At 37.1% G+C, this 24157-nt stretch overlaps 1 protein-coding gene and 1 long non-coding RNA gene across 3 annotated transcripts; both read right to left on the reverse strand.

Annotated features, from left to right (window-relative positions):
* Positions 1-1932: 1932 nt before the first annotated feature.
* On the reverse strand, positions 1933-8037 carry LOC127071921 (putative mediator of RNA polymerase II transcription subunit 26). Of its 2 annotated transcripts, XM_051011733.1 has the most exons (5): positions 7888-7993; positions 6921-7023; positions 6448-6633; positions 5994-6191; positions 1933-5899 (listed from the first exon to the last, which is right to left on the reverse strand). In XM_051011733.1, the coding sequence occupies exons 4-5, from the start codon at positions 6138-6140 to the stop codon at positions 4148-4150; spliced, it is 1899 nt and encodes a 632-aa protein (XP_050867690.1). In that variant the 5' UTR covers positions 6141-6191; positions 6448-6633; positions 6921-7023; positions 7888-7993; the 3' UTR covers positions 1933-4147. The 2 variants fall into 2 exon arrangements, with proteins under 2 accessions (XP_050867690.1, XP_050867689.1); XM_051011732.1 differs by lacking the exon at positions 6448-6633 and having other exon boundaries at positions 7888-8037.
* A 10597-nt stretch (positions 8038-18634) lies between these two features.
* LOC127072228 (uncharacterized) lies at positions 18635-22064 on the reverse strand. The gene is made up of 3 exons (XR_007785334.1): positions 21985-22064; positions 20943-21205; positions 18635-19321 (listed from the first exon to the last, which is right to left on the reverse strand). It is a non-coding gene; the product is annotated as an uncharacterized LOC127072228 (long non-coding RNA).
* Between the last annotated feature and the right edge of the window lie 2093 nt (positions 22065-24157).

A 24157-nucleotide genomic window follows, 5' to 3' on the forward strand; every position in this document is an offset into this window, starting at 1 on the left:
ATCATTACTTTGAACAGGTCACGTAATAAGATTCTGCTTGATTCGCTATAAATCTTATCATTTTTTGAAGAAACTTGCTATATATAATAAATAATAAGAAAATAAAAGTATCTATAAAACTTTATAAAAACATAGCACTAAAAAAAAAAGAAATATATATAAGATAATATAAAAAAGAAATTACTTGAATCATTGTTGAATCACGTGCACGTTTGACACTGATTTATTGCTCGATATCTGATTGTAAGATTACGTTGCACATTTGAAGAAGAGATGAAAACGTTTGACGAAAGCCAAGAGATCTCTATGGAATATTGTCGCTTCGACGTTTTGCCATCCCAGAGGAAAGGGAAAGTTTTTCCTCTCCATTTTGATTCTTCATTTCCGTTCTAACGCTTTAAATCGTCTTGCTCAGTCACGTTCACTAACAGCTGGTGAAAGTAAAATCAGTTTTGTCGTTTCCCTCCTGTCGATCCAACCTAGCCATATTTTTATACATACATATATATTTTTTATTTATTTTTATATAGAGTTTTTTCGAAATCAAGGTACAAGCGATCTGCATAATGATTCTGCATGCAAAACAAGATATAAAAAAAGAAATAAAGAAAAAACGTTTTTTTGTTTAACGCTTCGTCTTTAAGAGATAATTAATTATTTCACAAATCCGTCCCAGCTATTTATTTAATTATAATCAGTTTCAATAAGGCAATAATAAAAAAAAGTATATTCAAAAAAAAAAAAGAAAATCAATTTATAATATCAATATAATTGTCTCATCTATCCTTCTTTCTTGATTAATACTTTTTCTTGAATAATACTTTTTCATTTAAACTGGTAAAAGCAGACATAATCCTTTTTACTCTATTGGAATTTTCATATATTCATATCAATCATTATTTCAAGTTTGTGTCCTACAAAAAAAAAAGAATAAAAAAAAGTGCGAACCAAAGAAAATTATTAAACGATAGTTTGGTCAATAAAAATAGATTTGAGCGAATAACAAGTGAACACCGAGAGTTTTTGGAAAAACCATGTATTATAGAATAATAGTAGATTACAATGCTCGTGTGGTAATAATGATATAATAAACCATTTTATATATATATATATATATATATATATATATATATATATATATATATATATATATATACACGTGGTAATAAGAATCTAAAATATAACACAAAAAATACTGAATACATAGTATCAACAATAGTGTGTTTTGTATGTACTTTGTGTGTGTGTGTGTGTGTGTGTGTATATGTGTTTTTTATGAAGGATGGCCATTTTGAGGGGAAGAGGCCAAAGCCGCTATTCTTATTCTTTCTCTCTCTCTCTTTTTCTTTTTTTTTCAAACTAGTCGAGGTAAAGGGGGAGAAGAAAAAAAAGAAAATTCGAACGAAAAAATAAAACAAAATTTTATACAATAAATGATATTAATATACATATATACATATACATATACATATACATATATATGTATATATTATAGACATGTCTCTACGACATGTAAACGATTTGTACAAAAAAAAAATATATATATATAATAATAATAATAATTAAAAGCTCTGAGTATATACGCTGGTCACCACGTTTTGCAATAATGTGCTTGCAAAAGGTTTCTCTTTTTTTTGGTATTATTTGTTCCATAATCAATTTTTTTTCTTTTGTTTATAGAATCATCCGAGGAAGAAAAATATAATCCAAAAAAAAAAAAAAAGCACAAATCGTAAGAAATTACGAACAAAAAGAAGATGATAATGGTGCTTCAGCGTCTAGTAAATATCTTACTACTGCTATATCAATTACAGCGTATAACCTTGTGTCTGTGTATGTGTGTATGTTAGCGGCGCGCAATTATTAAAATACATACGTTTACATAGTTTTTCGATCGATCGAAAATAATAAAAAATAGATTATTTTTTTCCATGCACACTCTCCTTCTCCCATTTGCGACGCTTTAATAGAAAAAATCACTTTCTTTTTTTCTTTCCTTCTTTCTCTTTATCTTTCTTTCCTTTTCTTTTGTTTTTCATTCTTATCATGCATCGTGTATAAAGCGAGAAAAGCTAAAAATTCGTTTGATTACAATAATTACACTGTTCTTCCAAGATGGCGTATATTTCCTAGTTTCTTTTTGACGTGTTACCGTAATTTTTTTTCTAATTATCATTATTATTAGTATTAATTAATATTATTAATAATTATTGTTAATTATTATTATTATGATAAATATTATTATTATTAATTTTGCATGTTGCTAATATGAAACAAAGAGAAAAAGAAAAGAAGAAAGTATAATAAAGTATATATATAAAAAAGAGGGAGAAAAAAGAAAAAGAAAAAAAAAGAAACTATAAAATAAATTGAAAAGAGAAAAGAAAACGCGAGCTTAATTTTAATGCGAGAGCCAGCTCGTTATTGAAAATTATTGTTATAATACGCGTTGTTTTGGGTTTCGTTTCCGAACCATTAAAGAAATCTTTTTTTTTTTTTTAATTTTTATTGCACCCTCGTGTTTTTATTTTATTTATTTATTTATTTTTCCTTCCATTATTTTCTTTGATTTATCATTTTATTTTTGCGCGCGGATTGGTCCTTCCTAGCACACAACAAACGCCGCTAATTATTTATTATACTTGTATTACTTTACGTTTTATGTGTTTATAATTATTTATCAATGTTGAGATCTTAATGTGTTTCTTTTACTCTATAATTGAAGCACCATCAGTAATTATACTGAAAGATGTACGTGTGTATGTGTGGCCTTCGATCATTTCTAGGTCGATGGATTCAAATATTTCTATGCTGAGTAATTCTGACAGCTAGAATTATAATAACATTTTTTTTTTATCATTAAATAAAAAGCAAATACAAATTAAATGCATATATGTTTTGTCTTTTTTTTTAATCATTGCTTATCAAATAAAAAGAAAAGGAAAAAAATTACAATGTAATTCCAGTTGTCAATGAATCACTCTGTATGTGTGTGTACACACATACACATACATGTATGTGTTTGTGTATATCTATTTGTTACATGTGTACGTTCGATATGGTTTACTGTAAACATGATAAATGTTCTCTTTCAATGTTTATACTTGCTTATTTTTCACTTCAACATTACAAACTTCTTGTTATTCTTCTTATTTCTCTTATCTTCTTGCCAATTGAATTATGCAATTCCTCGTTAAATTACAATCGATACGTTATTGATTATTCCGTTGACATAATAGTAGAATATGGCAGCAATGAGAGATAGCATATGTAACATCGTCCAAGATCATTATTTCTTTTGACAAACTTTCTCTCTTTTTCTTTTCTTTTTCCTTCCTTTCTTTTCGAATTATGTTGACTTGGTAGAAATATAATTGACCTTTAAATCTCTTGTGGTGTGCTTTTTCTTCTTTTTTTCCTCAAATATGACTTCCTCGTCATCAGTCGTGATTCACAATCGTGATCAGCACATCAGGCCTTTGAGAGAAGTGTCGTTAGGACGTACATAAAAATGATTGAAACGAAGAGAGGAGGGGGTGGGTGGGATAAGTAAAATGATGAGAATCAAACCTCGTTTCCTTCGATATTTCTTTTCCAATTTAATTAGAAGCGAAAGTATTCGTTTTATCGGCCGAAGTTTCAGGCGAACCCTATTTTAAATAATAGAGAGGAAGACGAGTGGATTCGTCAGATCGACGATCAAAGAAGATCGAAGATTCTCTCGTACGGCCTTCGGTCATCTATTTCCTTGCTTTTCCTTGTTTGTTCCTTATCTTTTATTTATTTATTTTTTTTTGTTTATTTTTTCTTTATTTTATTTTTTTATGTTTTTTTATCGTTTTCCTTAACTTCGTAACGCAAAAGCGAAAATGTTCGAGCCCCTCTCTCCATTATTATTATTGTTATTATTATTATTATTATTATTATTATAATTATTATTATTATCATTATTATAATTAATATTAATATTATTATTATAATTATTATAATTAACATTACAGCGTTCTTGTTTTTTCTTTCAATATCGTTTTGACCCATTCTTCTCTCGTATCATCGAATAATATTCTATCTATATACACATTAATTATATTATTCGCTGGTAATTAGCTGCAAGCTAATACTCTGTACTAGCTGTAAAACTAGGCTATCACGATAGCACAGGACTGACCTCGGTGCCGTCTTTACAGTCTTGAATAGATATTTGAGCAATATCGTTAATAACTTCCTCTTGAACGATTGTCTCGGTTTTCTTCAATATCGTGTATCCCTGTTGTATCTCCTCGTTTTCACAATAAGCTTTGGCATTTTTGCTCTTCGGCTGACCATTGGTAGCCTTTTTCTTAATTGAAGTCTCCTCGTTCGACATACCTGGGTTGATGATACTGTTAATAGTCGTTTGCGATCGTTTCGGACTATCGATCTTTTGATCGGAGACAAAACGAGGCCATATCGTTTTATTGTTATCAACGTTATCCTTATGCTTAATTCTTCCAACTATTATTCGACATCTTGAACTAAACTTTTGATCGGCTATCATTTGACTTACAGTTGGTAGATGATCAAAGTCCTTCGTATCTTGTTGTTTCGTGTTATCCTGATTGTTGTCGTTGGAATTAATCGTTTTGCGAGTATTCGATGATGATCCAGAAGTATAAGCGTCGTTGGATTTTTTGGACGTATCGTTTGATTCGATGTTCGAACATTCGTTAAGTTTCTTTCCTTCGGTCTCCCTCGTTATGTCGCTGGGCCGCAAGTTTCTTATTTCCTCGGTGTATACCTTTTCTCTTCTCATCGTCTTATTATTATCCGTTATCACGTAATAGTTCGTATCCTGTCGATCTCCCGACGATGACAATTCCCGTTGCAATACTTTAACCGGGCTCTTCGGTTTTGCAACGTTCTCCGTGGTAGATTTGTTATGACAATTCGTGCAGGAGGCCTGCTGTTTGCCGTGCGTAGGTGAATTCACTTGTCTCTTACTTACGCTGTTCTTCTGAATAACGCCCATGTGCGGTCGACCCAGTCTCAATACGTTGACAGTTGAGACATTCTGCCAATCTCCCGCTGGTTCGTACTGAGGCACTTGTTGCGTGTGGTTTATGTGTATCTGTTGTTGCTGTTGTTGTTGTTGTTGCTGTTGTTGCTGCTGCTGCTGCTGTTGCATTCTACGGATATCGACGTGTATCGTATTGTCCATTCGTTGTTGATACATCGGATTAGTTATATACGATTGAAACGCGCCTGGCATATTTGGATTGACACTGGTGTTCGTTTGTGGACCATATCCTAAATTAGTGTTTGGATGTACATTAGAGTTTACATACTGTGGCATCATTTGCCTGGGCAGTTGTTGAAATTGATACTGTGGCGCTGGATACGCGGGACAGCTTTGTTGCGGGATATTCTGTACGAGAGTGTCTCTGCCACGTTCTCTATAATTGTACCGATCTTGCGCTATTCGCGTTACGTTACCATATTGTTGCGATACTATTTGGCCGGACTGGTACATCTGATCGTTCGATGCGATGACAGACTTTTGCGATTGATAGCCATAACCTTCGTAATGCATATTATCGCTGCTTATTGCTCTACCATAGCCGATACTAGAATGATATTGAGGCGGTTGCTGAGAAGTATATTCCTGTTGCTGCTTTTGCGTTTGCTGTTGTTGGTCTTGATATTGGGGATACTGTGGTACAGGTGGTTGTGCGTCAATCCAAGTCTCTTGTTGAGGAGGTGGTTGTTCTCGGTCCCGCCGAGCCTGAACCGCATTCCATACCTCCTTCAATTCACCGGTGATATCGCGATCTTTTAAAATCGTGTACCGCCTCGAGAATATTACGCCTGCATTCATCGCTTCTACGAAATCCAGCAAGAGTTCTATCAGGGACGAACGTTTCTGGAATTATAATTATTTTTTAAGATCAAATGATATTTCTATAACCTTAGTCAGTATTTATATTACTCAGTATCCTAATCGTCGCTTTACGTACTTCTGGATCTTCTGCGTTCTTCCCATTAATGCGAAGCACCTCTGGATTAGCCATTACAGCAAAAACCACAGCTTCTGCTTTTGTACGCGGGGACGGTACTCTCATACCTCCCCAAAGTGGCACAGGTTGGGAAGGTCTACATGGCATTGCGATTCTATCCCAGGATAGTACATTAACATAACAAGGTGCTGTTGTTCCCTATAATCAATGAATGACCATTAACGATTCTCTCTCGTATTCCCGATGTCTGACTCAAAGTTTTAATTATACGTATTTACATATATAACATCATTTCGTATTAATAATAATCGTGTTATATATTCCTGTTTTTATATAAACGATACATATTCTTTTCTGTTATATTCATATATTCAATTATATTTAATAAATAGGAATTCTTTATGTTTCTATATGTTTGAAACGAAACACAGGCAAAGAGACTGATCGAATGTACCTCTATTCACTGCCTCGTTCGATGTTTTTACATTTATTATTTGTTGAATATTAGAATTATTCCATTTTGGAGCAAAGAGTGTTGTTGCTCGAGAATACTCTATTCTTTGGAAGTGTGTCTTATAAAAGCACGTTGGCAACTCAAGAGAAGACATCTCATGTTCTCAGCAAAGTTTAACACACATAACTGAAATAAATACATTGTATACACTTATAATAATAAATTACTATATCTGCTCTTCCACAAAAAGATAATAGAGTTATTAGAGAGTAGCAATCGGAATATACAAAAAAAAATTTTGTTTATTTTAAATTCTCCATAGAAGACAAAAATGATATCGATTAAGTAACATTCTAAATAGTTTATTTATGTCTATTGTTACACGTATATAAAGAAGGTCACACGTGACGGAACAATTACTATTCAAAGTACATAGCGTTTATTGCTCTGTGTATATATAGCGGTTTCTTTACCTGTATAAAATCTCGTATACACATGTGAGGCTGCGGAGGATTTTTGAAGATCCTAGCCCCATTTCTCTTCATTCTCGTAGCACTGCCTTCCGTCATTTTGTGGCTGTAAATAATGCTATATTATTCGATAAACTGTCTGTGTTCTCGATAATTCAATACAAATGTTAACACAAAGTTTTCACATATTTTTATATATAAGCATATACGTATATACATTTACATAAGTGCCATAACTACAATGATGTAAAACGATTGTTAAGAAAGAATCAAGGTATTTTCCAAGATTTTGATCAAATAATATATTAACTTACCACCAAAAATATAATAATCCGATTATAAATACGTAAATGCTAATCTAATCGTGTGATGATTTTCCAAAGTTAATGAAATCTAACGATGTTTGAGCGAACAGCCTGAAATTCCATTAGAACGCAATCGAAATCGATCGGAGCTGGCGACGAGCGAGAATCGAAAGCACGGTTACGAAAGTAAAAAAAAACTTAAAAATCATATCTGTTTGAATCGTTTGATACGAGATACGAGAAAATAATAATAAAAAAGTTAATGAAAATTGTCGCCAACAAACGTGGCGTCATATACGATTGGCTCGTACTAACGAATGTTGGCACTATTTAGCTAAGAACATTTGTCGTCACTTTTACATCGTAAAGGACGAATAAACCAACGTAAAAACATTAAAAAGACATTGAAAATTATTTGGAAAATATTTGAAAAAAATTTAATCGAACGTGACGAACTTTTGTAAGATTTTCGTGCGTTAATCTTCTTTCTTAGTTCGTTCTGAATAAGTTCGAAAAGGGCTGTCAATGTAACCTCGAAATTTTCTTAGCGTGCAGTACGAATAAAGCCGCAAAGCAATTTGTGCATAGTGATCCTATGTAGACGTGAGACACATTTGACTATTACGTATCGATGACTATCATCTGAAAAAAAAGGACTAACTCACCCTGTAGTGTTGTTTCATGCGTAAAAAAAACACTCAACAGGCGCGTACATAGGACGACAAATTATCAGCCAGCAACGAAGGAAAAGATCCATCGCTCCTTTTGTTTATTATTTTTCCGGAGACTGCGCGTTACGACGTTCATCTATGCGCCACTCGTTTCCCCGTGGCAAACGCTCGAATTAATTCAAAACGTGCTGCGTACCCCATCATGCGGCCAAAAGTAAAAGTAAATTTCGTGCTGGGCAACAATGTGAAACGGGTCAAAAGTCGCACCCACTACAGCCTACTTCACTTTACTGAAGGCGGGATTTTTAATTCGAATATATTACTTTATTCCATATTTCTTGCGCGATTCATTCTACAATAGAAAATTAATTAGAACGAAACTAAATTAAACTTTTCGAAATATATCGTTTAGAAAAAATAAAACGATTATTATAAATTATATAAATATATATACACACACACATATATTTCCAATGTATATAATGTATAAGAGACAATAGTATATTTTTTATACTTACGCTTGTACATTGCTTATCTATGCGTATATCGTAGAATGTGTGTGCGGTATACCGACAAACCAGAATCGAAAGGGTCCGTTCGATACACCATATCATTATGACGCCTTGCAGGCAGAACTATCGATGCCGGTCGATGGTATTAATAGTCGCTAACTACAGTGTTTCGTGCCGCCTGCTTACCACAGCGAGTTTCAATAGGTCGTTCGATGCGTTCTTCTTCTTAACATATACACCTACATCTGTACGTACCCGTACACAATGAAACGTAAAAATATCTTGATATAGTCTACATAGAAGAATTTTAAATAATAATAAAAAGATATTATTCTCTAACACACACAAACACAAGGATACAGTTTTCATTTTATATTACAAATGACATATAGTTTTGTAGTAATACAATATCTAAAACATTGATAAAATCATAAGTTTGATTCTATTAGAAAAGAAGACATTCCTAAGCGTTCAAACGCTTTCTCGAACGTCTCTATCTAATGGACGCTACACCATACAATCATCTCCTTAAATATCTTTATCCATATACTTTAACCGAACGGATATAATAAAGATTTGCGATAAGGACCTTGTTTCCTCCTAAATGGTATCGCTCTTTTTTTTCTTTTCTTTTTTCCTTTCATCTCTAAACTTCCAGTTAGATAATGACACGTTTACAGTGTATGGAATGTATTAAATATATATATATATATATATATATATATATATATATATATATATGAAAGAAAAAGATGATATAAAAAGAGAACCTTAAAAAACCGGTGAATGCGTCGATCAACGTAACACTGAGTTTTCTCGAGATAGCCTTATGATCCATCACGATCTACAATCTCTTTCTCTCTCTCTCTCTTAAAAGAGCGACAGAAAGAGAGAGAAAGCTCCATAAGGATCCCGTAATGCGAAATAATGGGTTTCCACCCACTCGATGAAAATTACACGAGACGTGCCTTTTTCTCTCTCTCTCCCTTTTTCTCTTCTTCCTCCCAATCATCAACCACCTCAGGGTTGCCGTATAATACTTAACGAAAAAGAAGGTATCAGCATCACGATTGGATTATAATACCAAGCATCATCAACGGGATCGTGATAATTGTTCGTTATCAGCAAACGACGTATTATATAGTTAAAATTTTGGGTCAATGTGGTTTATGAGATATTTCTGGATCCTTTCTCTGAAAATATAATCAAAGGTTTTAGTTTTAGTGAACGAATATAGGTGGTCAGGTTCATTTAATATTATATTCATAATGTTATACTATAACGAGTTTCTCCCTTATACGTATAATTATTTCATTAGATTAAATTTCATTAGATTAGTGAAAGAGAACAATAGTTGTATTATTGCTGTTACAGTTGTTATTGTTGTTTATATTATTAATGTTATTTTTATAAAATAGTAATATGTTCGTGTAGTTTTTATAATGTATATTATATATATAAAAAAAAAACCGCTAATTATATTGACAATTTAGTTGACACGACAACGTTACATTTTGTGTGTATCATATAATTATGTTGTCAAGTCCATACCAACATAATATGTTATCGTATGTTTTGATATTTTTACAATACATCTCTAGTATTTTTATTTATAATAAGAGATTAACATAAACTAGGAAACAAACACGTTTTCGTGAATTCATTATAACTGTTTGCTGAAGAGAAAAACAAATTAAAAAAATGTAAGAGTTTAAGTAGTATACGACGAGGATGATACCATCGAAACTAACAGTTTTACAGGGGGATCGTAAAGGAAATGAAAGTTAGGGAGGGCAAAAGAAGAGAAGAGAAGAGTGAACAACAGAGAGAAACCCTAGTTCTCTTGCCAGGTGCGCCGCCGTGCAGCACCGGTAGGTAGCTATATATGTGGTCTCCCCAAAATCCCCACCCACCCCAAATCCACCGTGGTGGTTTGTTCGGCCATTTAAATTAGCCAAGCGCAGCCTCCTTTCGAAAATTAATTGACGTATCGATCGGAAGCCACAACGTGTGGATACATATACACATATAGACACATACGCACATACACATATATACGAATATAAGTATGTGCAAATGTCTGTGTAGATATTGTATTAGAGTCGATATCGAGTTTTCAATACGCCTATATCATAAACTGAAAAGCTTGGTATAATAAATATCAATGAAAAATAAAAGAAAATAATAAAAAAAAAAAAAGAAGGAAACTGTATAAAATCTCGGCAATTGTATACAATCGTGTTATCAGTTAAGCGATTTAATCTGAAAGGATAATTTCTTTTTTATCTACGTTATTTAAGAGAATATATATATATATATACACATATATGTATAAGAGAATGATCTTTTTTCTATTTCTTTTCTTTTCCTAATAAAACAAGGTAGAAAGAAAGAGACGATGACCAACGACGATCGAAAACTTAGAATTCCTTGATTCAGCTTTCGTTGGACTTGCTTTCTTTTCTTTTTTTCTGTTTCTTTTCTTTTCCTTTTTTTTTCTTTTTAATCGTCTCCCGCCGTGTAAAAACCACAGCGATTAGATTCGTAAAAAGATATAATATATGTACATAGAACGGCTATGTCGGAGAGCATGATTAGGGAAGGTCGCTCCTTTTCGGGATAGTCGGTTAATACGGGTAAGGAAAAAAAGATAGGTAGATAAAAGAAGAAGATGAGGGAAGAGAGAGAGAGAGAGAGAGAATGAGAAAGAGAGAGAAAGAGAGAGAGAGAGAGAGATAAAGGGGGAGGGAAAGGTGGAGGAAGGGAATCGCCGAGAAGTTGACGCGCCACACGCAGAGACCACGCGAGACGTGTTTATAGTAATGAGCCTTGTCGTTATTTGTCCAGCGAAAGGGATTTATCGAGATACCTTGTGAGATCTTGTTGCTCGATCTTCTCCTTATTTTCTCTTCTTCTTCTTCTGCTTCTTCTTCTTCTTCTGCTTCTTCTTCTTCTTCTTCTTCTTCTTCTTCTACCTCTTTCTCTTCATCTTCTTCTTTTTCCTGTTTCGTTCCATTGGCACGACTCTCTTTCGTGTTCTTCGTTCATCGTTCGGTCCATCGAAGATAAAGAGGGGAAGAATGAATACAGGACTGAACTTGAATCAGAGCTTTGATTTTGAGAATCTTGGTAGAAAGACAAAGCTTGTTAACGATAGCGTAATAATTTCGGTTCTTCATTTTGTTTTTTTTTTATTCTTTTTTTTTTTCTTTTTAAAACGACACCACGAAGAAGATTAAATCATTTTACTTATACGTCTTATTTTTTTGTTTCTTCAATATTTTCCTTCATTTTAGAAAATAATTCATATCGGAGATGCATCTCGACGGTTTCGAACCGTCTAAAATGAGAAAGTAGAAGAAGATGAAGAAGAAGAAGAGAGAGAGAGAGAGAGAGAGAGTGAGAGAGAGGCACGTTCGAACGACGAAGAGGTAGGCGTCGACCCTACAAGAGAATCATCTTTGAACCGTCGATAATTTCTTCTCCCTTCTTTCTTCCTCGTTTCTCTCTTCTCTCGTGTGAAGGTAGATACACCGCGTAAGTATATCGGAACTCGTCGAGGGTCATGAGCGGCTCGTTTGCCACGTTGTGATCTTATTATACTGTAAAGCGATGATGACCGTCTTTAGGTGTTGCCTTGCCAGATTTAAGAATACACCTGGCTCCTCGAGCCCCTTCTGCATCGACGATTATGGTAACGAGGCCTCTTTAGTCACCTTGACGTACACCTTATTCGCAAGTGTTCACGCTTTTTATGTACAACCAATTCTCCCTCTCTCTCTCTCTCTCTCTTTCTCTTTATATGTATATACAGGTATATGCATCGAGTCAAAGTGTTTTTTTATCGTTTACCCTTATCCTTCCTCCTTATTGAAACTTTGTGGTTGTGTCACGATAACGATTATATTTTAAGGTTTATTAGTCAATATTCTGAGAATCCACTATATAAGAAGGTATTTCGAATTAGTTCGAAATACCATCATGAAACTCTTCATTTAAGAGAGATGGTCCGGTTTGCTAAAAATGAATCGTTATAGTCGCGTTAGAGTTTCAGTTTATTAAAAAAAAAATTGTATGTATATATATATATATGAAGTTTGATGCGAGCGAATAACCTTCTTTATAACCCCACAACGAATCGAGAGAAAGATTGTGCACCGGCTTGGCTTCGGAAGAATAAAGAAGCTCTTTAAATTATTCGTGTGCAAAAAGCTTGCGGGATCATGGAATCGGCATTATCATCCGCAATGAAATTAATTAAATGAAACCTTGGATCATAATTTTATGAACAAATATATATCTATATATATACCTCCTTCAAACACAGTATCATTTTGATGTTTAATTTTTAAGCAATTATGAAAGCGAACAGATGATAAATTATACACACACATACAATCATACACTATATTTGTATATATAAATATATATATATATATATCTATAGTGACAAATTGTAAATATAATTTAAAAAAAAAAGTTACTTCAAAGTAAATTATTGATAAGTTCAAACTATTGATAAGTTTATCAATTGTCTAGTCGCATTCGGAAGTAGTAATAATAAATAAAGTAAAAATAGATCAGGAAAAAAAGAACATATATATGAAATAAAAATTGGCAATGTAATTGGCAAATGATCAAAGTGGCATTTTTTAGCGAAGTTGCAAGTATATAAAGGATTTACGTCTACGTCCGCACATGAATCGAGTTGGGACTTCGGTGTCATTTCTTCCTTGAGATACGTTGTTATCGCCGTGAGATATATCGAGCCTAATGACAGGCTACGCGGTGCCGACGAACGCAATCCCTTCTCGTTCCTAACCATTGCTCTCCAATCTTATGGTTCTCACTTTTTTTTTACGTTGATCATATTCTAATATTCTGTTTTCGTCTAAACAAAATTTAATATCACTTTGAAGTTTTTTCTTCCTTTCTCTTTTTGCTCCACATATTTCACACTACATAAAATACACCAAACAAATTACTCAATTCTCTTAAAATTAACGTCAATGAAAATAAAAAAAAAAAAAAACTGACAAGTATAAGCAAAAAAGAAAAAAAAAGAAAGAAAGAAAAACATACCCATAAACCTAGAAAATAAATTCAGTTAAATGCTGGTAAGAGAGAAAGAACGATCCATCCGTTTGATAGATCATCGATCAATCTTTTAAACAGGACCGCTCCTTTTTGTCACTCGATAGACGAGAGAATTAAAGACGTGCCATTTGACGGTCTCGCAACGATCGTGTAAGTGGCTTAGGACACTATTTCTACCTATCATGTTGACAAACGGTGAGACACGAAAAGAGAGAGAGAAAGAGAGAAAGAAACAGAGAGAGAGAGAGAGAGAGAGAGAGAGAGAGAGAGAGACAGAGAGACAGAGAGAAAGAGAAATAGAGAAAGAAGATGAGGGAGAGATCGTATATCTCGTTCGAGCGATGGAGGCGACGGGTTTCCTCGGGTACGAGCGTTGGGTCTTGCCATTTTCCAAGGTGGCTGCTTTATTATCGACTCGGGCTCTTAAATCTCACAGCCCTCGTAGGCCTACGTGTGCTCGTCGAAGCCTCCCTCACCTTCTCTCTTTCTTACTCTCTCTCTCTCTCTCTCTCTCTCTCTATCCCCATCTCCTCCTCCTCCTTCTCCTCCTCCTCTTCTTCTTCCTTCTCCAACTCCTTAGCACTCGAGTTGTTGCCGACTGTAATACATTATGCCTACCTAAGGCTGTTAGTGGCCACCTCGTGCTAGCGCGTTAAGTTATTAGAGAATCAATTACTCCTCGCTATTGTTTATGACGGCCCAAGGGGCCTGACGTGCCCCTGCTGGCCCTTCTGCCACAATCTTCTCTCTCTCTTCTTCCATCCTACACACATACACACATACTCTCTCTCTTTCTGTCTCTCTCTCTCTCTCTCTCTCTGTCTCTCTCTCTCTCTCTCTCTCTCTCTCTCTATGTGTGTATCTATCTTTTTCCTTCTCGTACCACCAACGTTCATCGTCCTGTCGGCGCTCTTATAAAGAATTAAATGGCGATCGTATAAATCTGACGTCGCCGTTTGACCCCTTCGAGTTGAGAGAATCGAACGTACCACCTCTTATTTTCTTTCCTGCATAACTTCTCGACGACGAATCATCGTAAAATAGATGAACGACGTTAGCTTTTACTCAACTATCCTGTTGAAGTTAAAAGAAAATTTCATTAATTTTTGTCATTAAAAAGTATATAAATATTAATAATGAAATTACGATATATAGATGCATGTAACGTTTACTTTTTATAGAATGATTGATAGATCTTTTTTCTTTCTATCTTCCTTTTTCTCTCAGATTCTAACTTACGAAAGGAGAATGAAACATTTTGTCGTCCCGACTGAACTTTTCCTTTACCGTACCGAGCGTATCGAGAAAGAGCGTAGGATGTTCATGTAAAATAGAACCCTTCAAAAGAAGGAAGGAGAGAGGAATGGTAAAGGACGAGTGTGCTGCTTGCCATCGTCTCGAGTCGGTCTGGTTGCGCCTTTGCACGGACTCGCGAAAAGACGAAGGCTGCGATGGGTGGTCGATCGTGCATGAATGTTTCATGGCTCCTAACTATCCACGAAACATGATCGATAGTCGGTTAGCACTCCACTCGCCGACACACACTCTCTTTCTCTCTTTCCTTCTCTCTTTTACGCAGACGGTATATGTATGTAAGTACGTAGAAGACTCGCGTACGTCAAGCGTGTAGGTGTGTGCGAGACTGTACGAGGCGTAGTTCATAAATACGCGAGCATTTGGCAGTAAATCTTGGTAGCCACTGCGAGAGAGCCGAAGGTGGTCTCACTCGTCCTCTTCGTTTCTCTCTCCACGGTGTTCTCTCTCTCCCCGTTGTTAATTACCGTGTTTTAACACCTAGCCTCACACCACTCTTCCTCGCTCGCTCGTTTTCCTCCCCTCTCTCTTTTCGTTGCTGCAGGGGTTAAACGACGCCAGAGTCCGTTCCGCCTCTCGGCTTGAACGCGCCCTTTACGACGTTTCGACCATTATTTTATTCTAATAGTCTTCTTTGCTCTCTCTTTCTCTCTCTCTGTCTCTCTTTCTCTTTTACTCTCTATCTTTATCTGTCTCTCTATTTCTATCTCTCTTCTTCTTCTTCTTCTTCTTCTTCTTCTTCTTATTTTATGATCTCTTTTTCTAACTTTTCTTCCTTCTCTTCATTCCGGTCACGCGACTCCACACACAACTGGTTCATCTGCGATAAGACGAAGACAATTTTAAAATCGACTGAATCTAAGATTTAGATGATTCTAAGCTATTTCAACGTCACTTAGTTTTATAGGGCTATATAATGATCGATATTTCGCAATATTATACAGAGAATTTCGATCGAAAGATTAGATGATATGTACCTGTAAAAGGTACATTGTTTATCTAGATCACTCGACGAATCTCGAGCCGGTATCGCTTCGACGATTAAAAACACCGCCGTTGATAGGAGAGATAGTGGCTGGCGTGTTGAAGAAAAAGGGCGTGACGTATGGAACCCTTCGGGTCTTACGATACGAAAGCGCCTTTTCCCAAACACCAGCCGCGCCTGTGCTTATATTATTACTGACATACATATTTATGTGTTGAACACCAGAGACGCTCGTAGAGGTGCAAGAGAGGCAGAAACAGAGAGACAGAGAGAGGAAGAGAGAGAGAAAGAAATAGATAGACAGACGGAAAGACAAAGAGTGAAAGGGAACGAGAAGAGAAGGACGAAGATGAAGACGAAGATGGAGAAGGAAGAAGAAGAAGAAGAAGAAGAAGAAGAAGAAGAAGAAGAAGAAGAGGCGGAGGAAGAAGAAGAAGAAGAAGAAGAAGAAGAAGAGAAGAACGTTGGCTCTCTCGCTTGAGTTAGTTATTATTGAATCAATTACCCGCAAGTATTTATAGGGTGTAGCATGTTTCTTTCTGCTTCTCGCAGTGGTTCGCCGCTCTCCAAGCACCATCTTCGCCTCTTTACAAGAGATTAAATCGAAACGCAACTGGAAATTCACGGCTTAAGAAGAAATATACTGTACATGAGATTTCTACGACCTTAGGACACGATCAGTCCCAGGACTGATTTGACAACAAAAGAAAAAAATTGCAAAATCAAATCTTGCTCTTGATTCGGCACGATTAATAGCACAGGACATGGATTATTACTTCTTTTCAACTTTTCGGGTTGATTACGATCGATCACTTCCTGAGAAAAAAGATAATAATAATAATATAATTGTTATAAAGAGTAATCAAAAAAAAATTTTTTTTTAATTATTATAAAATAAATAGGTGAAATGATTTTTAATGGGATTACGCGAGTCTTTATCTTTAAATATATATCACATTTTTTAAGTTAAAAAATCGTGTTATAATTTTGTTGCTATTTACAAAAAGAGAGAGAGAGAGAGAGAGAGAAAAGAGAAAGACATTGAAGCATGAAGAAGATACCCTGAGAAAACGCACCGTCAGTTCTACAATAGCATTTTACGTGGTCTCATTATCAGCCGTAACAGGAGGGCAAATGTTAGCCAAACAATTACCATGCCTCTTACTGGCGCCCCGGGTAAGTAGGTAGCCAGCTATTTAGGAATACTACTACTACCTCTTGCCAGGCGCGTTTCATTACCGATGCATTGCCGGATGTGCCTTGGGCACCGGTCCCCAAAGTCACGCGAATTTAATATCCCCCGAGTCGTAAATATAACGAAACGAGCTGGTACGCTATTGTAGCCTCCTTGTGTTCGTACTTTTCAACTGCTAAGAGAAAATTGGATTTTAGATTAGAAAATGATTTTTTTAACGTTCTCTCCATGGTGAACGAGCAATCTTTCGTTTTTCTTTTCTTTTTTTTTCTTCTTTTCTTTTTCTTCCATAGAATTGTTTCTACTTTATATTATATCTATCCCTCATCTCCTCCCTCCCTTTCGGACCCATATTTCTCTCTCTCTCTCTCTCTCTCTCTCTCTTTCTCTCTCCGTTTCTCGAAAAGTTGCATCTAACGATTTTGTTTACGACTCATAATTAGTTATAGATATGATCGATTAACCGGTTAAACGTAGAACATTCTTGATGATCACTCGTCTAACATACATAACTCTTGGTAACAGGACAGACTTATATAAAATGTAGACCAGGATTACCATTTTCAATTTAAAGGCATAAATTCGTTCAAAGATTGCTTGCTGCCCTCGCGCTATCGTCGGGATGGAAATCAAGCAGGATGCCCATAATCCTTGACGTTTAAATCGTCCAAGCAAATTGCGGGTCTTACTGGGTCGTTTTGTTATACCTAGTGTTTCGTACGGATAGATAAGGCAGGAAAGAGCAATAACGCGATCAATATATAGAACCCCCTTGCTGAGAGAGAGAGAGAGAGAGAGAGAGAGAGAGAGAGAGAGAGAGAGAGAGAGAGAGAGAGAGAGAGAGAGAGAGAGAGAGAAAACTTACAAAAACAAAATACAAAAAATAAAAAACAAAGAAAAGTAACAATAAAAAAGAAAAATATATATATATTTATAATTAAAGTAAATGTTGATTCTGACGAGAAACGATACGAGATATGATATTGATAACGAATAAGTAAATTTACGTATGAACGTAACGTACAACGTTCTCCCCGTAAAAAGAAAAAAGAAAATTTCAGAGAAAAAATTTCTAACAAAAAAATAAACAATTTCGTTTATAAAAATATTAATAACGGGTAGAGAGGAAATAATGAAGAAAATAACGAGACTAATTCGACAAGACACGGTAATGAGGGAGTCGTTAAGATGAACGAACAGGCCCCGTGTCTGTAAACGGCCTTCCACGTGGCACTCCATTCTCGTTCTCAGCACCCTTTTGTCCGGTTAACGGCTCATTCTCTCTCTCTCTTGAATAAAATCTATCGGTAAATTCGAAAATCGACGAGGATGCACTACCGACACGTGCACCTTCTATCGGATTAACGCATTCATTTATCCGCATCAAGTATATGTTTCTCTCCCGGTTTGAATTTACCTATCCCATTAAGAGAGCACACGATGTTTCATTTCAATAGATTTAATAGTCTCGTTCTTGTCACCATAACGAAGAACAATATCCTAATACGAATACATGTACTTGTATGTGTATATATATATATATAATATGGAACCCACACATTTAATATTAAAATTGAATATTAAAATATTAAAATATGATAGTAGTTTACATGTTCGTTAGAAGCAAGTTGCTAAAAGGATTGTTTTCGAAAGTGGGTCTCAGCTCGTAAAAGTTTAGTAAAACTTGTGTCAAAGGATTCAAGATATAGGTAAAACACAACGTTACATTAAGATGCAACATTAAAGTTAGAGTCAGAGAGAGGAATGTTGGTCTATTTATCTCATCTTTCTTTCGTCTCTCTCTTTCTCTTCCTCTCTCTTTTTCTCTTTCTTTTTTGTCATCTCGCGGAAGAAAGATGACAAAAAGGGTTGAAATAGGTTGACCCAGATCTTTCCTCGAACCTGTCGTGTACCTGTTCGCGCCGCGACCCTCGTACGTCGGATGGCGAGGACGTATGGCGTCGTTAATGCGTGCACGGAAGTTTTCCTCGTAACCGATACTCACTTCGCGTTCTCCAGTTACCACGAAGGAATGGTACTGTGCAGAGTACCATGACCACCGTCGCACTCGTTGCGCTCGAACGTGCAATTTCGAGAGACAAACTCTCCAGTATCTTCTTCTTACTACTTTTTCTATATCGATAGTCAAAGAACTAACGACGTTTTCTCTCGATCGATGTCTAGTTGTCCTCCTTGTTCATCAGTGCGTTCTTCGTTCTTTTTTGCTTTTATTTTTATTTTTTTATTTCTTTATTCTTTTCTTTGTCCTTTTTCATTCTTCTACTCTCGGTGCGACGAGAGTACTCATTTTCTCACAGCACCAGCCTGGAAAGAAGGAAATAATTCGTCTGAGACATCGACATTGACATTTTCCAAGATCATATACAATCATTTCCAAGAAGATATCTGGACAGGATTCGAACAAACGGAAGATGCTATTACATGCAATCACCGCTCTCTTAATGGCACGATCTTGTTACGGACACCCTCTTGTTATCACTTTCACCCTTGTTTTCTATCTGTCCCTACACGTTCGTCTACTTCTTTCAGATCGCATATGGAAATAACATACACCGTGAATTCTCGGCGTGCACGTGGATCAACACGTGACCTGAGGCGATGGGCTCGATAATAGGTTTCGGGAAAGCTCGTAATCGAACGCAATAGCTTTCTTGAAAGCGCGTGCCACTATGTCGGATCAAGCGAGACAGCTAATTATGTAGTCTACGTTGTTACGAGGTTCTGTTCACTGTGCTCAAAAAAAAAGATATTGTTTTTATCAGAAATATCATGTGTGAAATCATTCTATTACGATAATAAAAAAAGGAACAAATAAAAGATGATCAGTTTTCTAAGATATAATAATTCTGAAAGTAATCATAATTCCTCCGGCATTAAAATACATATTACTTTTTTACGTACGTATATATAAATATTATAAAAAAATATGTATATATGTGTATATATAACTGTTTCAGATATATGCGCATCGAATACTTCATGACTGTTTATACGAAGATGCATCGTGTGTGGTATTTAAGGGATGATCCACGCGTGGTAGCACAAGGGGTGGGTTTTGAGCATGGTGTTTCCCGTTACGAAGAACCCTCGATGTCGGTATCGATTATACACCCTTTGCCAGCGACGGAGAGGTACAAAATGTATCCAGGGTGTGCCGAGGGACCGCTTTAATTATCCGTCCAAGTAATTATAAACTTGCCTACGAGTAGACCATGGGTGGTCGATAAGTCAAGAGGGATCATGTAATAGTAAAATAAAATTTACGAATAGTAGCGATCTCTATCGATGATCTATCAATTACCAATCTTAAATTAAACTCATTATCGACCGTCTTTATCATTATGAACCTTCAATCGTCATCGAATAAGATAGAGCGTTGTTTTTCGGGAAAAAATTAGATTCTTTGTAGCAGGTAGGGACATAATTGAGTTCTCTTCTGACTGACTCCTTTTCGATCTATCTCACTTCCTCTTACGTGGACGGATGGACGCGGAAGAAGAGGACGGAGACACGGCTGAGAAGAAGAAGAAGTAGAAGTAGAAGAAGAAGAAGAAGAAAAAACAAGAAGAAGAACAAGAAAAAGAAGAAGAAAAAGAAGAAGAAGAAGAAGAAGAAAACGATAGAGAGAGAAAAAGAGAGGATATAAGAAAGAAAGAAAGAAAGAAAGCAAGCAAGAAAGAAAGAAAGAGAAAAAAAAGAAAAAAGAAAGAAAAAAGAGGGAAGGAAGAAGGAAGAAAGGAGGGAGCAGGGGAGAGAAAAGTTTCTGTCCCCGGTGGATTCACGGTTCGCGGATGAATCCCCGGTAGGATGGATTGTGGTGGGCAAGCGAGGAGAAGAGAGGAACGAGAGCCGACGAAGAAGAGAGTCTCGAAGAGGATGGTAGGAAGAAGAGATACGGAGGAGGGTAAAGGGGCTCTCACGTTACCTTCGATGCGGCCAGGTGTCAGATTACCTCCGACCTCATCTTCCTTCGTGCCTCCGCGAGTTTGCCACCATTGCCATTGCCCCGCCCGTCTACCATCCGTTCGGTGTCTTCGCGTTCTTCGGCTTTTCCCACTTTTGGTCGACATCGACTTAGGGATAGAATCGTATACGTTGCGTTATTATTAGTCTCTGACGATGACGGTAAACCGATCAACGATATTTCTTATCATAGGTCAGCCTTCTTTCATTCACGAGCTCCGTGATCTTATTTATTCCAAGGATTTTTGTGAAAACAAAAAATACAATACTCTTTCTAAAGATCGTAATATATTAATGTAGGTAAAGGAAAAGAGCTGATTGTACACACGTTATCTTTGGTGGACTTTCGCTAAGAAGGCGGGTGCCCCGTTTGTGGCACACCCCGAGAAAGAAAAATGTGTCGATACTGTTCCCGACGGTAGGTTAAGTAAGAGAGTTGCCACATAGGGGCTAGCGGTGGTGTAATTCGATCCGCGGACGTAGATAGGTACGTACTTAGGTTTGCGAGTGTGCGTGGACCTGGAGTACGTAAGATAGGCTTCGTAGTTACTAACACATATGTGTTTGCGAAGAAGGAAGGACGGTGGACGCATATGGGAAGAGAAGGAGAGAAAACAGACGGAAAGAAGAAAAATACAGCGTGCAGAAGTAAGAAACAACCGAGAGAGAGAGAGAGAGAGAGAGAGAGAGAGAGAAGACAGAGGTCGGGGGAGTGGGAGAAAGAGAAAGAAGGGGAGACAAAGATGGACCATGTAACTGTGATAAAGAGAAACTTATGATAGGAACTCCGTGAGAAAGAGAGATACAACGTCTCTCCGTATACCCTGGTGTGTCTTCTTGTGCGTGTGTGTTCGTTGGCGAAGGCGTACGAAGGAAGCTCGCCTTGCATGGCGGCCTCGAGCACCTACCGACTCCCACCGGCTGCACCATCGCCATCGCTTCCACCTTCTTCCACCACCCCACCTCACCCCACCTTACCCCACCCTCCCCCACCTCTTACCTACCTATCCTCGCCGCGTATTCTGCACCTTCAGGGTGGCGTCATGTTCAAGACGCTTCCGGTGTTGAATTACCCTGTGGCTCTCTCTCTCTCTCTCTCTCTCTCTCTCTCTCTCTCTCTCTCTCGCTCTCGCTCTCGCTCTCGCTCTCGCTCTTCTACGCCTCCTCCTTTACTCGTTGTCCTCCTCTCCTTCGACTTTCTTTCTCTTACGTTCTTCCCATCATCTTGGGATTCCTACTAATGTGAAAGTCATTAAAATATAATATTTTACTCGCGCTTAAATGGCCAATCTCCCTTAATCTTTTACAACTGAGTATAGATCATTTTGTTCTTTTCTTTTCCTTTCTTTTTTTTTTCATGACAAGAGGAAACAAGAGGAAATATTGTTGCCACATGTCGACAACGAGACGTACTTACCTTTTTGTTGCCAGTGGGATTTATGGCGTTCGAAAAATCGGGATTTCGGGATCGGAGATCTTTTCTTTTTGTTGCGATGTGGGCGGCCGTGAGGGATCCTACCAGTCTCTGGTCCCTCCCGCAGCTACAACACCGCATACGGTGTCCGTTGTCTTACTTTACCCCGTTCCTACTACCACCACCATCACCATTGTCTCTTCTCTCGTCACCTAAAAGAGAATGCTGGTTCCTCCTAAATATGAGAAAAGTCGATATGTAACATGATAGAACGATTACCCTATGTAATCTGATTTCATCTGATCTTCGTTCACTGAATCGATCAATCAATTAATCAATCATTTAAATACTCAAAGTTACATCTTTTTTATCATAAGATGTTGCATAAATATATATAATACATGATCCGTTATCAAAGATCCTGATGGCTAATCCAATGGAATTAGCGTGGCTTTGGCTAACAAATGCGTGGGTGTGGAACAGTCGGTCTCGTGCGATAACTTTTGGAGACAGAACGGGGTGGGGTGGAGTAGGGAGGAGAAGGAGGAAGGTAGGGATGGGGATGGGAATGGGGATGGCGGGGGCGGAGGGAGTGGGGTTGCGTTAAGAGAGAAAGGAGAGCCTTTTACACGCACGCACGCACGCGACGCTTCGGTATAGCAGCATCTATATCTCGTTGCATGGTGCTCGTTGCATGCGTGTTGCGTGCGTGTAAAGCGTGTGTGGGTGTCACGGGGTGGCCACCTGTCTAGCGAGGTATGCGCCGATAGCATCAACAGAGAAAAAGAGAAAGAGAGAGAGAGAGAGAACCAAACAGAACGAACGCCCAGTGCTAAGCAAAGACAAGGGCGGTAACTCACCCCGACAAATTATAGAGTGGCCAGACAGCGTGGCTCTTTCTCTTAAGAGGCAACCCCCCCCTTCTTCTTCTTCTATCTCTTTCTTTCCTCGTGCTCGTTCATCTTTTTAATTTTTCCTTTCTCTCTCTTTCTCTCTCTCTCTCTCTCTCTCTTTCTCTCTGTTATTTCTATTTATTTTTCTTCGGCACTTTTACTTCCGATATCCATACGTTCGATTTTATCTATATGAATGAAAAAAGAATTGCGTTGTATAAGTACAATGAATATTACAGTAACGAATAACGTATGATATTCATCAAGTCTTGATGAATTTATCTAATAAAAAGTTGAATTCTTTCTTTACGATATAACTCGATGTTATTTCGTAGACTTCCCCAAGCACAGAAATCATTTTCCATTTCATCGTAATCATTGCTCTTCGTTATTGCTCTTGACAAAGAGCATGATCGTTCGTCGTTTCTCGAGTCGAACATTGCAGGAGGAACGTTGCACCACGTCCCGTCGTTGTTAAAAAAAAGATTTCGACGGGAGTTAGTCACGAAAGAAAAGGTGGCTCGAGTTAAAATATAGGGAGGTAAAGGGAAAGGGAGAGAAAGAGAGAGGAGTCGCGATAAGTCTCCTACGAGACGGGTCAGGGTCTAGTCTCCTTGCTTCGACTCGAATCAAGCTTGCTTGCTTGCTTGCTTGCTTGCTTGCTTGCTTGCTGGCTGGCTGGCTTGCTTGCTTCGTTCATAGCATGATAGGACGTAGTTAGTTCAGGACGGAGGCAGCACGCATCCCAAACTTTGATTAAACGGAGTCGCAAGGACCCCAGGCCCGACTCATTTGTCTACCGTCTGCCTCTTTCCTCTGCTTTCTCCACCTCTTTTTTCCCCATCCCTTTTTCGTATCTTTCTCTCTCTC

This window comes from Vespula vulgaris, chromosome 24 (genome assembly GCF_905475345.1).
Source record: "Vespula vulgaris chromosome 24, iyVesVulg1.1, whole genome shotgun sequence".
Lineage (NCBI taxonomy): Eukaryota > Metazoa > Arthropoda > Insecta > Hymenoptera > Vespidae > Vespula > Vespula vulgaris.

Bases quoted from the DNA above. Each gene is read 5' to 3' on its own strand.
- LOC127071921 (XM_051011732.1), bottom strand. From the start codon at position 7,016: ATGACGGAAGGCAGTGCTACGAGAATGAAGAGAAATGGGGCTAGGATC. The intron at 6,192-6,920 runs GTAAAGAAACCG...CATTGATTATAG, and splicing joins GTATACGAGATTTTATACAG to GGAACAACAGCACCTTGTTA. The intron at 5,900-5,993 runs GTACGTAAAGCG...TTATAATTCCAG, and splicing joins AGAACGCAGAAGATCCAGAA to AAACGTTCGTCCCTGATAGA.